The 16700-nt window shown below is 40.1% G+C and overlaps 1 protein-coding gene across 1 annotated transcript in view; it reads left to right on the top strand.

Annotated features, from left to right (window-relative positions):
- CSGALNACT2 (chondroitin sulfate N-acetylgalactosaminyltransferase 2) overlaps positions 1-3956 on the top strand; it is a gene marked incomplete at both ends in the record, with an annotated part of 32306 nt that extends 28350 nt beyond the window's left edge. Inside the window, one exon of the mRNA XM_084245280.1 lies at positions 3664-3956. Within this exon, the coding sequence (XP_084101406.1) occupies positions 3664-3956 (293 nt within the window). The remainder of the gene's footprint in view (positions 1-3663) is intronic.
- Positions 3957-16700: the final 12744 nt, after the last annotated feature.

The raw sequence follows: 16700 nt of genomic DNA, 5'->3' as shown, positions 1-16700 counted from the left end.
GTACCCTTTTGCGGGGCAGGGTTGGTTTTGAGGCAAGTCTCTGAGGTTTCTTTGGACCCAGGTGCTTTACCCTGTTTCTCTTTGTAAACTAGCTGGTCTGTGTTTTAGCTTGTTACTTGCTTACCACCAAAATGTCCATTATTTTCAAGAGCCTCCTTTGGCTTGTACTTCTGTACACCCTGTTAAAAATAAAATCAGTTCTTTTGGAAAGGGCTTTGGAGTCGTTTGTTTTGTTCACCAAGAGCATGGGGTAAAGATAGCGATACTGAAGTTACTGCTTCCCCTCACCAGTAAGAACAGTTTTGAGACAAATGCTACTTCCCTTTGTTGACAAATGAGGAGGGCAGAAGACTAGAGTGTGAACGAGGACCGTCCTGTTTACTAGCAGAATGTAGTGGTATTAACTAGAGTTACAAGGACATAAAAGAAGGGATTTAAGGTTAGCATACCTGTTCTTGTAACATAAGTGGTGACTTGGTTGACAACAGCTTATTTTTGTCACCTTCTGGTGGTTTGCAGTTCTGATGTTTTCTTTGCAAAGTTCTGTCCTTGGCTTTGTTTTGAAGTTTTTTGCAGCAAGACCTTTTATCTTCAGAATGCAAGGAAAAAGCAAGATAGTAAACATGGAAATCAAGGTTTATTAAGCTTAGAGAAGGGAGGGAGTGTCTTGGCAATGCAGGAGGTGATGCATATTTCACTGCTGTATCAATAGTAGCATACTTCTGTCAGAATGACACCCCTGTTTTATGAACAGGGTGCTGGGTGAGGGCACTAGGGTCCCAATATTCTTAACCAGTGCACCTGGAGTGGAGGAGCCTCTACCCTTTGAATCTGAGCTGATTGAGAAGGGAGACTCTACCTTCTCAGCATTACTTATTTGGAATTTAGCCTCTTACTTGGAGCTTCTATTCCTTTCTTTCTTCTCCTTCTGGTATTCCCTTTGTCCTGAAGTTCTTAAATATTCTGCTCTGGTTTTTTGTTTTTCCAGTTTTCTTTCCCTTCGCTTGCTTTTATGGTTTTGGAAATATCTATAGACATGTCCTCAAGCTCAGAGATTCTTTCCTCCAGCAAGTCCAGCCTGCAAGTGAGCGTCTTGAAGGCATTCTTCATTTCTGTTACATTGATCTATCTTTTGCATTTCTTTTTGAGTCTTTCTTAGGATCTTTGCTTAATTACCCATCTGTTCTTGTAGTGTTGTTCATGTTTTCCATTAGACGCCTTAGCATACTAACTAAAGTTGTTTTAAATTCCTATTCTGATCATTTCAACATCCCTGCCATGTATGAGTTTGGTTCTAGTGCTTTCTCTGTCTCTTCAAACTGTGTTTTTTGCATTTTTGGTGTATATAATTTTCCCTTGAAAGCTAAACATGATGCATTGGGTAAAAGGAAACTTTGATAAATAGTAAATAAGCAAGAAAGAAAAAGAAAAATACCGGATGGTCTCACTCATAGCGGGAATTTAGAAAACCTAAATAAGGGACTAAGAAAAAACCTAATTATAATAAAGTAAAAGTCAAAATTAACAAGCAACTATAAACCAGAAACACACTACGGGGGTGGGGGCGGAGGATGGTAATTGGATCAAAACGGGGGAGGGTGGGAATTGTATGGGGACTGTAACCAATATGAAAATCCATACATTGTGCAAAAATGAAAAATGATGTAAAAAAAATGTATAAAATTAAAATAAATTTTAAAAAATTTAAAAAACAGTCCTGTGATTAGTTAGCTCTCAGATGTCTAGTGAGTCTGTATATCTAGACCATAAACTTCACAAGTATTTCTCAGATGCTGCCCTCCTTCTTAGGTAGGACAGGATGAATAGAATGGGCTGGAATTGATTAAATCCCTTTCCCTGGATAGGAATCCCTTTCCCTGGATAGGTTAGGCTGTAGTAAAATAGTTATTCTTGAGGGTGCACCTCCTTAGGAACAAAATGCTCTGGCATATTTCAAAATGGTTACTTTACCCCTCTCTCCCTAGGACTTTTAAGGACTCTTTCTCCAATCTTCACTCAGTCTTCACTATAAGAACCTGGTAGAGCTCCTAAAGATGAAATTACAAAACTAGGCCCTTCCCCAGTCAAGTTTTTAATTCTCAGACTTGTTTCCTGAGCCTCCAGCAAGCAATTCTTCAGTTACAGTTCAGATTTTCCTACCCTGGCATGGGTTCTCTCATCCCAGAATTTTTGACTCGGGTTTTGTTGTAATGAGTTGTGATTCTCTCTTGTCTACCTCTGTCTCTCCAACTTTAGGGATAACCGTTTTCCCTGTGACCTTACTTCTCTGAGCAATCTGAGAAGAGATGTTGATTTTTCAATTTGTTCAGCTTTTTACTTGTTAGGACAGTGACTTCTGGGTCATAAACCAGAAGTCCCCTGTTTAAGTATCTACATCATTTCTAATGTTTGAAGAGCTCATTCATATCTATGAAGAAGAAAAACAGATGTGTCAGACATAGTATTTAGTAAAACTGTGACTGTTTAAAGTAATACTTTTTCAGAGATTTTAGCATTTTTGTCATCCTGTGAATGAAATAAAGTGGCATAGAATTAAAATTTGACAGATAACATAATTTGGAAACCTAGCTATTAAGTAAAGAATTAATTTTTCTTAGCTTTTAAAAAATAGCTCTTCAAAACTCCAAATGGTTTTATGTTCTCCATGTTTCTTGAAATAGGTCGTTGTTGAGCTTAAACTAATTTTAAAAGTCTCAAATTTATGTCCCATCTCATGTGTCTATTACTCCAATTAGCCTTCTGCTGTATCATTCTACAGAAATTGTTCTAGGTGAGGTTAAAAGTGACATTTATGGGCCTCCCTGGTGGCGCAGGCAGTTGAACGCTGCACTGTGAAGCTGTCCGCAGCCTCTGCAGCGTGGGTTCGATCCTGGCCGGCCGGCAAGTATCCCACATGGCGGAGCAGACCTCTCCTGTCTTGCTCGCTGCTCCCCTCAGCAGTGTATTTCAGTCAGTCTGCCTCTTCTGTTCCCCACTCTGTCTCTGGTGAATCCTCTCACCCTCCCGCACATCTGGCCTGTACCCCCAGTTCATGCATAAATAAATAAATCCAAAAAAAGAAAAAAAAAGTGACATTTATGTTGCCAGTTCTACTTAGTTCTTTTTGACTTCTTAATTGAGCAGCACACACTTGACCAATTCTACTTCAAGATGCTTTCTTCACTTGACTACTGTGATAGCACATTCTCTGGACATTTTTCCTTCCTCTGGGATCATTTCTCAATTTCATTTGTTTATCTTTTGCTTATTATAAGAAGACTTGTCTTTTTCTGACTCTATTTAACCTCTAGATACTGGTATTTGTTAGCATTTAGCCCTGGGCCTGTTTTTCCTTCTAAACTCCTTCAGTAATTTCATCCATTCCTTTAGTTTTAAATCACCTGTGAGCCCATTCTCAAATTTTTATCTCCAACATGACCATTTCTTCCGTTTTCCCCTCAGGGAAGTTTTCTGTAACCCAGGAAAGCTTATGTTTCAAAGGATAGGGGGAAAAAACACAATATATTAATAGTTATGAGATTATGAATGATTTATATTTCCTTCTCCTTTGATTTCTGTAGAGAGAGCTGAGTATTTAAATTTTTTGACTGTGCTCTGACTGCCAGGCAGCAGTTACTTATAGTGTCACTTTTGATCCTACAGGTGGATTTGACATGGAAGTAAAAGGCTGGGGTGGAGAAGATGTTCATCTTTATCGAAAATATTTACATGGTGATCTGATTGTGATTCGGACTCCGGTTCCTGGTCTTTTCCACCTCTGGCATGAAAAGCGCTGTGCTGATGAACTGACTCCTGAGCAGTACCGCATGTGCATCCAGTCCAAAGCCATGAATGAGGCCTCTCACTCACACCTGGGAATGCTCGTCTTCAGAGAGGAGATAGAGATGCATCTTCACAAACAGGCATATAGGACAAATAGTGAAACTGTTGGTTAACATCCTTTACACATTAGTCTGAACCACAAACCAGCACTATTTATTTAGCCTTAATCCAATCCCAGATGCAGTGCCTCTTTCAGGGAAGACATGTTATTTTTTGTGTTCTTTCTGACATTACTTCTCTTCAGGAGTTTGACTTGATGAGAAGGAGCAAGTGTTTCAATGCAAAGTCTGTTTTGAGACTGCTGCACTAGAACTGAGAAATCAAAACCTGTCCTAAAAGTAGTTTTCAGATAGTTTCTACCTGGCACCCACATTCTACTATGTCCTGGTTGCATCTGGGCTGAGGCGTGGAATGTGTTGTGCTGATGGCGGGTCAGGAGCATCTTTTTCATGGAACCAGACCGAGTGTTTAGACAAGGGTTCTTCACCTGCCGATCACTGAATCAACATACTTGATTCTTAAGTGAAGATCTTCAGTTAGTTGCTTAAACAAACCTTTTATATTAAGCAGAGGATAATTAATGGACACATCCAAAATCCCAACCAGTTAAGAGAAGGCAGAAATAAAAGCCCCTTACTTAACGTTGTTCAACCCCCTGAATGTCTGTTTTTAAGCAAAAGGGTAATAGTAGAAAGTACTTAACTTAGAATCTGTGACTTGATTACAAATATAATGTTCACTACTTTATCATCTTCAGGAGTAGTAGTCAGAGTTGCTGTGGACCATTTTGAACAAATAGAAATAAACATGAAATGTCTTTAAAAGAACATTTAAATTATGTTGGAATATAGGACACGTAGGGGTATGTGGGGAACATCCATTTACATGAACCAGGGCTGCATCAGGGCCTTTCTCTTGGTGGTTTTAGAGTAGATGAGCATAGCATGGTGATGTGTGGGATTTTTGCTTTGTATTATCTCATTTAGCATGGATCCATATGTATTTATTATCTTTTTTCTAATATGTTAATATATGCTATATTTGTATTTTCATTACTATAATACTTTGAGTTGAGAGTTTCACTAAAAGGAGAAAAGCAATTTAATGAGGTATAGATAGTATAAGATTACACTTATTTGAGGAAGGTAGTCTGAATGGAAATCTGAGTTGCAGAATATTTTAGAGAAATATATTACATGCAGATAGAATGATGTTTTAATTGAGGTGTAAACTATATTAATGAGACAAGATAAATATGAAATTATATTCAGAGAGAACTCTATTATTTATCACACATGATCTTTTACCATAGGGTCAACTGCTAGGTATAGAAATCAGAGAGATGATGAAAGGCTTGCACAAGTTTATGAAACTTTGACTTTTAAAAGGGGCCTATATTGAGGTCTTTCTGCTCATATATAAACCCCTGACAATTCACAAAAGAAAAATCATTGTTCTTTTTGCTCAGTAAATCACATTGTCCAAAATCTTCCAAATCCCAAATTCTTGGTGCTATATTAATTCAGTTTTTCAATAACTCTTATTAATTAGTCTTACAAGTTTTAAGTTGGGATAGGTAGCATTTAGGCTTATTAGTTTAAGATGTGTAATATGTTCTCTGCAAAATTATTCAGGCCATTGTCTTCTTTTATATACAATTATTTATTACGAAGACCAATGGATTATGGTACTTAAGTTGTTTGCAGAAATAAGTTGCATCTTGTTTTCTTGACAGAATCAAGTGATCTTTTTCTTCTGCTTTATTAGTTTTTAATTTAAAGATGGAAGCAAGCAATGGACACATTACTGTTTTTGACAATTAAATGGTACCAATAAAGTATTTTATTATCAGAAGTTTCAAAAATGTGATAAATTTTTTTCTGTTGGTAAAATATCATAAATGCAAAAAGGTATATAGCATATAATTGTGTCTCATTATAAAGCAAACACCAGTGCACCAGCTACCAGATTCACACATCAAACATGACCAGTGAAAGGCCTCTGTGTGCCCCTTCTCCACCACATACCCTTATGCTCTATGTCTTTTGCTAGATCCAGAAATTGGTTGATATGGTGAAAATCGTGCATAATTTTTAGAATAGTCACTATTCTGATTTTTGTGAAACATTTTCCCATGTTTTTCTTCACAGTTTTCCCAACTGTATATATTTCTCTATCCAATAGATTGGTTTTGCCTGGTTTTGAGTTTCTATGAATATAATTTCATTATATAGCCACTAACATTCATTCAGTAATATGTTTTTGAGGTTCACCCATGTTAATCTCAAAGTTAATTCATTTTTATTACAAGTATTCTGTATGAATATACTATAATATTTACTGTTCATAGATACTTGGGTTGAAGATAATTTTTTGATACTTGCTTTTGCTATCACAAGCAGTGTTGTCATAAATACTGTTCTGCTGTCTCTAAGAGTCTGCAGGATTTCTTTGAGAAGAATAATGCTAAGCATTGGTTGTGGACTGCCTCTAACAGTTTGAGAGAGTTCATTTGCTTCCATGGCAGTGCCAGCTTTTATCAGGTTATTCCTCCTAATCTGATGGACTTTAGGCATGAGTTGTAGTTACAGTTTGCAGTTGTGGTTATAAGTTGTCTTTTTTGTCCACTTTTATCAGTTTATAGGAATACTTCACATATTCGGGATGCCATTTCTTATTGGTTGAATGTTTGCAAAATATGTTCTCCCAGGATGTGGCGTGTATTTTCTCATTCTTGATGGTATGTTTTGATGAATAAAAATTAATGTAATTTATCATTTTTCTTTATGTATTTTACTTTTTATTATTGACTTATCTCAAAATAGGCCAGGATGTCTTAAAGCTCTTGCCCCATATTTTTTTCTGGATATGTCATACATAGCTTTATTTATTTATATTTATTTGAAGAACAGGTTTATTAGGGAAAGAGACAGAAGAATAAAGGACACTTGCATAGACACCAGCGGGCAGGAAGACCTGCCCCGCAAGGGACAGGTTTGCTGAGAGAGGCCTGCCTGGTCGCGGGCAGGCGGCCTTGAGGAGAGCTGCCTCCGCTAAGGGAGGTCAGTGAAGAAAGGTCCCAGCATGGTTAAGGGCTGCTGCCCTATGGAAGGAGAGAGTTGGTGAAAGGAAGCACCTGCATAGTCACAGGTGGGCAGGACTACTGCCCATAGCTTTATTTTTAACCTAAGTGAGAGATTTTTGTGAATGACATAAGGGTTGTGAAAGGTCGATGCAGGGGCCAGGAATGAGGAAGCCCACATAGAAAAAAACAAGATGGCCCTGACACCAGGACCACTGATACCGTCAAACCGAAACTAAAGCAATAAACAGGAGAAAAACAACTCAGCTCCACAAAAAACAGCTTTGTTCTGCCTAAACCTGTTTCCCCCCCTGCCAACCTGGTTTTCCCGCCTAACCTTTCTTCACACTGTAAAAGGACATCTCCCCCCACAATGGGCACGACTTCTCCGACCCCCTTGTGGGTTAGTGAATCGCTCCCAGGGACGCAATAAAGTTTCTGCCTCTTAGAAACTGGCCTGGCTCTCCTTCTCTTTACCGCACCAGTCCTTTCAGGGTGCATTTCTCTTTTCCAGCATCACCTTTAAAGTCCTAATTTTACCCACTGATTTGGTACAAAACCATCTATTATCCATCAGATGTCCAACTATGGGTTCTCTCATCTGTTTGCCTAGGCTTTTCAGCTACCACTGTGCCATTACATCATGATCTAAATTCTGTAGTCTGTACATGTGATAGAGCACTGAGTGCTAGTCCACTCACCTTGTTTTTCTGTTTTTTTTTTTATATACAAGAACCAGGGTACAGGCCAGATGCGCGGGAGGGGGAGAGGATTCACCAGAGACAGAGCAGGAAACAGAACAGGCAGAAGGACTGAAATACACTGCTGAGGGGAGCAGCGGGTGAGACAGGAGAGGTCTGCTCACCATGTAGGTTGCTCCAAGGCCGGTGGGGATCGAACCGGCACTGCAGAGGCTGCAGACAGCTTCACAGCACTGCACTCAACCCCCTGCGCCACCAGGGAGGCCCCTCACCTTGTTCTTAAAGATTGTCAGAGCTATCTATAGCTTTTTGTTTATGAATTTGATTGGAATCTCAATGAATAAGATCACTTTGGGGAAAATTTACCTTTCTGATAAGGAATCTTTCAATCCTGGAACATGACATACCTTTTTATGTCCATAGTATCTTTCATTAAGTTCTATTTCACACAGTGGACCTACATGTATTATTTTGAAAATATTTCCAAGATACTTTGGAAATATTTTTTAAATATTTCCAAAAATATTTTCATTTTTTATGCCACTGTAACTTCTTTTTATTTATTTTTATTGTCTGTTGCTTGTGTTTAGAAATCAAAATGATTTTTGTGTGTTCATTTTTGTGTTCCACAACCTTAGCAAAACCTCTTAATGCACTTCTTTCCTTTGCATATTTTGTTTATACAATCACATAACTGAGTGATGAAAGTTTTCTTTCTCAATTTTTACATACTGAATTTATTTGTCTTGCCTTATTGTGCTTATTAGTATTTATCTTGTAATGTTATCTGGAAGTGATAATAGCGGGCTTCCTGCTCAAATTTCTGGTCTCAAGGGAAACACTCTTTGTGTTTCATCACTAAGTATGGTATTTGCTTGAGGTGTTTTTTAAATGCTCTTTATCAAGTTAACAGCTCCCTTCCTGTTAATACTTGGCAAGCTTTTGTCATGCTTGAGAGTATTTATCAAGTACTCTTACTATACCTGTTAAAATGATCATACAATTGTTTCCCCATCTTTAACATGCTTAATTGATCAATTGAGTTAATTGATTCCTTGAAGTACCCTGGCTTGCTGAGGTAATGATGTGTTATTATTATACATTCTGGATTTGGTTTGCATACATGCACACATTCATTTACCTATGCATATGTATTCGTGTGTGTGTTTGGATAGGTATATATTTCAGGTATTTTTCAACTACTTTTCTATCACGTCTTCTTTGGGCTTTCCTACTGAGGATTATTGAACTTAAAAAATAAGTTACAAGTGTTCTCTCCTATTGTATTTCTAGAAAAGTTTTGTAAGACTGGAATTATTTCTTCCTTGAATATTCACAGGACGACCTGAAAGCCTCCTAGGCATGAGCTTTTTAAATAGGTGTACTTCTTACATTGGTTCAGCTTAATTAATGATTGTATAACTTCAATTTTTTTATTTTTTTCTAGAGTCTGATTGAATTGTTTTAGGTAAGTTGCCATTTTCTTAGAATTTATACTGATAAATTTGAAAGTTTTAAAAGTTTCGTAGAATATTCTCATATCTGAGGGCCTCCCTGGTGGCCCAGGTGGTTGAGCGCAGCGCTGTGAAGCTGTCTGCAGCCTCTGCAGTGCCGGTTCAATCCCCCCTGGCCTCAGAGCAACCCACATGGCGAGCAGACCTCTCCTGTCTCACCCACTGCTCCCCTCAGCAGTGTATTTCAGTCAGTCTGCCTGTTCTGTTCCCCGCTCTGCCTCTGGTGAATCCTCTCACCCTCCCGCGCATCTGGCCTGTACCCGGCTCTTGTATAAATAAATCTTTTTTAAAAAAAAAATCCTCTTATCTGTATAAAGATACAATTTATGATAGCCTGTTTCATTCTTATTTATATGTTTTATTTTTTCTTGATTAGCTTTGCTAGAAAGTGGCAATTTTTTTTTTTTTAAGATTTATTTATTTATTTATACAAGCACTGGGTACAGTCAGAAGCGCGGGAGGGTGAGAGAATTCACCAGAGCCAGAGCGGGGAGCAGAGCAGGCAGAAGGACCGAAGTACACTGCTGAGGGGAGCAGCGGGCGGCAGGAGAGGTCTGCGCGCCATGTGGGACCCTCCTCCGGTGGCCGGGGAGCAGCCGGGGATGGAACCGGCGCTGCAGAGGCTGCAGGCAGCTTCGCAACCCAGCGCTCAACCACTGCGCCACTGGGGAGGCCCTACAAAAGTGGCAATTTTTTTAATTCCTTTCAAATCTTGACCCCTACCAGCCACATAAAAGATTCTGTCACTTCCCATACCCTCCAGCACAGTGTTTTTTATGTAGACTCTTTTATTTCTTTCGGGTATATGCAATTATCTCATTTTGGTTTTAGTTTAGTTTATCTTCGGGAAATGTTGTACCGAGGTATCTTTTCATAGGCTTATTGCCCATTTGATGTCTTGTGAAATGCTTGTAAAAGTTTTTGCTGCTTTTAATTGATGTGTTTATCTTTTTTTAATTGACTTGTAGGAATTACTTTTATATTCTGGATGTGAGTCTTTTGTCAATTTTGTATATTGAAACATCTTCTCAGCAGGGGACTTTTCCTCTTCCTCACTCTCAGTGTTACTATTAATAAAATTCTGGGCCACACATAATTCTGGGCCACTCTGGTGGTACAAAGGGTTAAGTCTCAGCACTATCAAGCTATCCGAGGCCACTGCAGCACCAGTTGGATCCCCAGCCTAGGAGCTGACCCACATGGCACTGCAGACCTCTCCTGTCTCTCCTGCTGCTCCCCTCAGTAGTGTATTTCAGTCAATCCCCCTGTTCTGCTCCCCACTCCATCTCAGGTAAAATCTCTTCCCCACACATACTGTTATAGGACAGGGAGAGGGGCAGCCCAAACCCCGCAAACCTGCCTATTCTAAATGGGTTCGGCCATCCGCCGCATCAACACAAAACACATGAGACTAATGGGAAGGAACTTTAATAAAACTAGGAAACAATACAGGTAAGGCAAAGAGTCTAGTTTCTAAATGAAGCACCCAAAGTTACCCGTCCCCTCGTGGGTAAAAGTCCATCCAAATGGGATTGGCCCAGAGCAAGGCCCCAAAGCCTGCCATGAGTCTAAAGCACCTTCCAGTGGGGACACACAGCAAAGGGTCAAAAACAATCAGACAAGCCCAGAAGGAAAAGAGCAAAATCAACATCAAGATAAAAGCTGCCATTGTCACCTCCCCACGGGTCTCACCCACATCTGTGTCACCCAGTCCACGACCAAAAGAGAAGCGCAGTTTCTTTACGTGTCTCTAGGCTCCATGCGCCTCCTCCAGGTCTCCTGGCTCCATCCTGCTTCCTTCCTTAGTCTCTTCTCCGTGCTCCGAACAACTGTGTGTGGTACCCCCACCCCCGGAGAGGTCACCACGTCTGAGGAGGTGAACGTGCGGGCACCTGGGTGCAGCGCACTGTGGCCGACTGTGGCCCAGAACTGCCGATCAAGTGATCCTCCTGCCTCAGCCTCCCATGTAGCCTGGGATTACAGACGCGCGCCACTGCAAAAAAAAAGACTTTTCAAGACGTGAAACAAAGAGTTTCACTGCGAGTCCTGCAGACCTAATGCGCTTTTTATGGTGACCAACGCAAGAAAAATTACTTTGGGCTGGTCAACCACGGGTGAAACTTGCAAATCACGTTGGACGCCAAGCTGTTATAGAGCAACCCCGATATTAAACGGGTTCCTGGCTGTGGGTCCTCACCCGCGCGCTTTAAAGGGACTTATGAATACTCTACTACAGACACACGCAAAAGGGTTAATAAAAGGTTTATTTACAAGAGAAAAAGAAATAAGGAAAATGTACAACTCAGGGAGAAAATAGGGAAATAAAGTCTTTAATGCATCCTACCCGATCCGATGACCTGGAAACCCAAAGTCACTCTCAGAGCTGACCGGACGCTGCGAGCTGGCTGAGAGCCCAAAAATGGAGCGCCCCCAAAGCCCACGTGTCTGCCTTTTGTATCCTCCTGGCTGCTTAACCCCACCCTCAGGTCCCAGCCACCTTCCCTTTGGTGGTGATGGGATTTGGAGTTCCCAGTGTCTTTGGCTTTGACCTGGGGTGGGGGTGGAGTCCACAAAGCCTATATGGAATTTGCTTTGGGACATCCTTTTCCCCCTAACAACACCTCTGGCCTACACCCCAGCTCTTGTATGCATAAATAAAACACACCTTTTTAAAAAAAAATAAACTACTTAATTTTTTAAATTTTAATTTTGGGGTTATGTTTTTACTCCTCCCTACGTGAATATGCTCTACTCACCCTCCACCCAACTACCCGCACCAGCACCCCATCTACCCGACCCCCCGTCCTTTTCTCCCTTCATCCTACTCTCTTTGATAACCAGTCTTTCACTAGGTCCAAGGTTTATTCCTGCTGTATTTTGCCTGTGTTTTTTTCTTGGTTGTTTATATTCCACAGATAAATAAAATCATCCACTATCTTCTTTCACTTTCTGACTTATTTTAGCTAACATCATCACCTCGAGGTCCATCCATCTTGTCCCAAAAGATATTATTTTATCTTTTTTAATTATCTGTGTAGTACTCCATTGAGTATATATTCCAAAATTTCTTTATCCATTTATCTGTGGATGGGCATTTAGATGGGGTATGTGACTTGGAAATTGTGAACAGAAATTACGAGCATAGGACTGCAAAAATTTTTTCATATTAGAGTTTTCATATTTGGAGGTTAAATATCCATCAGAGGTATTTGCTGGATCACATGGGCTTTCCATTTTTATTTTAAGAAATCTCCATACTGTTTTCCACAGAAGCTACACCAACTCGCATTCCCACCAACAGTGGATGAGTTCCTTTTTCTACATATCCTCACCATCTTTTATTGTTTCCATTCTTTTTGATAATATGACCATTCTTTCAGGGGTGAAATGATATCTCATTGTGTTTTGGTTTTTTTTTTAAAGATTTATTTATTTATTTATACAAGCACTGGGTACAGTCAGAAGTGCGGGAGGGTGAGAGAATTCACCAGAGCCAGAGCGGGGAGCAGAACAGGCAGAAGGACCGAAGTACACTGCTGAGGGGAGCAGCGGGCGGCAGGAGATGTCTGCGCACCATGTGGGACCCTCGCGGGTGGCCAGGAATCGAACCGGCACTGCAGAGGCTGCGGACAGCTTCGCAGTCCAGCGCTCAACCGCTGCGCCACCAGGGGAGGCTCTCATTGTGGTTTTGATTTACATTTCCCTTGTAATAAGTGAAGTTGAACAATTTTTCATGTCTGTAAGCTATCTGAATGGCTCCTTTAAAAAATTTTCTATTTGGGACTTGCGCCCATTTTTTAATTGGATTGTCTTTATTTATTGTTGGATTGTGTAAGTAATTTGTATATTTTGGAAATTAACCCCTCGTCAGATGTATGATGTGCAAATATATTTTTCCCATTGCTTTTTATTTTTGTGATGGCTTCTTTTGAAGAACAAAAGCTTGTTTACTTTTGCTTTTGTTTCCCTCACCATTGGAGTTGAGTGACCAAACACATCTTTGTGGTAGGTGTCAGGTGGATCCCCTATGTTTTCTTTCAAATAGTTTATGGTTTCAGTTGTTACATCCAGATCTTTAATCCAATTTTTGTGTAAGGAGTTAAGCATGGATGTAGTTTTGTTAATTATTTACCTGTGGCTATCTGTGTTTCCCATCACCATTTGTTAAAGAGGCTGTCTTCACTGGAATGGCTGTGGCTTCTTTGTCAAAGATTAACTGTCCATTATTTGTGTGATTTTATCTCTGGACTTTCTGTTCTATTCATCTAAGTTTGTTTTTGTTCCAATATCATACTGTTTTGATTATTGTTGTTGTGTAATAGTTTGAAGTCAGGAAGTGTGTCTTCACTATTCAGGACAATTTGTGGTCCTATATAAATTTTATAGTTGCCCAATTACCTTGAAAAATATAAAGGGTACAAAAACAGAGGGCCTGTCAAAGACTTTAAAACGACTATATGGAAAATGCTAAATGAACTCCTGGAAGTTCAAAGGCAGATAGGCAGGTGTAAATTCTCATTGTCTGTAGAGTGTCTGGGGTGATATGCAAGAAAAGCCTAATTTGGGTACCTTTGTAAATTATCTTATTTGTCCATGCTTCCTGTAAGAGTTTTATCTTTGAATTTGGATAATTTAACAATGATACAGCTTGGTTTAGGTCATTTTGCATTTAGAAATTCCAGTGTTCTCTCTGCTTCCTAGATATCCATACTTCATTCATTCCTTAGAAATTTGGGGAACTCTCAGTTATGATTTCTTTGAATAGGGTTTCTACCCCCTTCTCTCTCTTCACCTTCTGGAATACCCATTGTCTTTGTTTCCTCTTCTCACTGAGTCTGCTATTCCTTATAGTTTCCTTTTTTCTCCTATGTCTTATTTCTCTTTTTTTTTTTTAACTGGGTGATTTGTACATATCAGTCTTCTATTTCTGAAATTCTTTCTTTTGCCATTTTAATCCTATTTAAATCACTCTCTATATTTGTCTTCATTTTATTCATTCTTGTGTGTGTGTATGTGTGTGTGTTAATATTTTCAATCTCCTTGGTGAAGAACTGTTTTTGCTCTTGGATCTCCTTTCAAAGAATTTATACCTGCCTCTCTGCCTTTGACTAACCTTCCAGGAGTTCATGTAGCATTTTTCATATAATTTTAAAGTCTTTGTCTGATAGGCCCTCTATATTTGTACTCTTTATATTTGTTCCAGAACTTCTGTTCTCATTTTTCATTCCCATCCCATGCTCAGATGTCCCTTGCTTCCTAGGCATGTGTGTTGCCTTATTTACTTTTTTGGTGGTTAGAGAGTTAGAGGTTTAGCTTTGTTGTTTCTCTTCTTAGTTTACTGTGGTATGAGGTGGGCGCAGGAAGGGAGTCTGGAGCTTAAATTCTCAATCTCAGTTTTGTTAAGGAGTGAGGTTGGTCTGCTCTGCCTCCTCTCCCTCCACAGCAAGATTAATTTAGTGCTTCAGTTTTCCTAACTTTCCACCTTGCCTCCCTGCTGCTTGAATCTCCTGGTGAGGGGGGCGGCTAGCTCTGGTCCACAAGGCTCCCACTCTGGGACTCAGTTGGACTTAGCAGGAGGCACCCAGGTAGGGTGTACGCCCTGTTGTCTGGCTATGGTCACAGGCAGTGGCCACCACAGCTACTGTCACCTCCACTTTAGCTGTGCTGCTTCCTAGGGACCCAGATTTCAAACTCTCCCCATCTGCTTGACACTTTCCAAGGGACTAGTGAGCTCTCCTACCCTTCTCTCTGCTAATGGACCCTGGCCAGACTGGCGATTCTTTGATCTCTTACTTCTGGGATAGGGGTTGGGGGGATTGCTTTCCTTTACTATCACCAGTCACTTGAGTTCCAGTGTCCAAGGTCAAACCCATGCCCATGTGTGACTGCACTTCCTTTCTGCAGAAGTTTCTCCAGGGGAAATTCACAATGCCCCGGAGTGCGCCATTGTGCTTTGAATGGCCAACCCCCTACCCAATATGCCAGCCTGGGTATTTGCTCTCCCAGCCACTCTCCCCTTCACCCCCTCCCAATCCTTCATTTCAGCAGCCATCAGCCTTAGTTCAGCTTCTCTACAGCAAGGTCCTGGGACTCCATGGAGAAACTTCTGAGTCTCTTCTTGAGCAAATACTGCTGTTTTATAGTTGTTTTTAGGTGAGGTGATCCCAGCCTCTCTATTACAATGGGTGGGTAGAATCCCAAAAGGTCTTAATTTTAATACTGTCCACTTTATCAATTTCCTTTATGACTGGTGATTTTGGTGTCCAAATTTAAGAAATCTTTGTTCACCCCAAAGTAAAGAAGAAATTTTCATGGTTTTTTTTTTTTTTAAGATTATTTATGCATACAAGAACTGGGGTACAAAGCCAGAGGTGCAGGGGTGAGAGAATTCACCAGAGATAGAGTGGGGAACAGAACAGGCAGATGTATTGAAATATACTGCTGAGGAGAGCAGTGGGTTGAGACAGGAGAGGTCTGCTGCGCCATGTGGGTAGCTCCCTGGCTGGGGATCAAACTGTGCTGCAGTAGTTGCAGATTGTCATAGTGCTGTGTCTTAATCCCTTGAGCCACAAGGGAGGCCCTCATGTTTTCTTTTAGATGCTATATTTCTTTCCTCTCCTATTTAGATCTGTGCTGTAACTGGAAAATTCTTTGAATATAGTGTGCAGTTAGGAGTCAAGATTCATGCTTTAGAATTTCTTTTAGTGATTGCAAGCTCCATTTTAGTTTGTAAATATCACAAATACTTTTTGAAGAATTTGATAGAATTCTCAGTTGGGAAATTTTAGTAAATTTATGTTATTAATCCACTGTCTTCCAGCAGGATTATTTCTCCTCTTAAAACAGTGGCCATTCCTTTGGAGATAATCAACTTTTTAAAAAATATTTTATTTTATATAATTCTTACATCATTTTTCATTTTTGCACAATGCATGCATTTTCATTTTGGTTTTATTCCCCATACGATTGCACCCCCCCCTCATTTTGACCCTAGTCCTTCCTCCTTTTCTCTGACTTTAAGATCTCGTAATCTCTGTTCTGTGTCAGTGTGATATGTCTGTGTAGATTTATTTTTTTTACTGACCCTGCTTAAGATTCTCTGTGTTTCTTTGTGGGGCATTATCTTTTATCAATTCTGAAAGATTCTCAGCTGTTATATATTCATGATCTCTACCTAATTCTCTCTCCTTCTTATAACTGGTAACATGTTCAACCTGTTGTATCCTCCACGTCTCTTAACCTGTTAAATAGTTTCCGTGCAGTAGCTTAGTGACATCATTTTGGATATATGAGGAAAATAGGCCTGTACAACTGTTTCTTTGATAATGTGTTGTGTAGATAAGTTTTCCTTGCTTCTCTGACGGGCACAGGCATTCCCAGCCACCTCAGCCTCCTCCCCGTGTCCCCCCCCCCAGCAGCAGAGCCACCTAGCCTTGCCAGCTGCATACAGAGAGCAGACACAAGCATGCAAGAGGAGCAACATGTTCTTTTATTGATGCAAGTACTTCCAGTCACACCAACAACTGACATCCTGCCTTATGGTACAGCGTTTATACTCAG

Source organism: Talpa europaea (assembly GCF_964194135.1).
Source record: "Talpa europaea genome assembly, chromosome: 10".
Classification (NCBI taxonomy): domain Eukaryota; kingdom Metazoa; phylum Chordata; class Mammalia; order Eulipotyphla; family Talpidae; genus Talpa; species Talpa europaea.
This window is presented reverse-complemented; position numbering and strand designations above follow the sequence as displayed.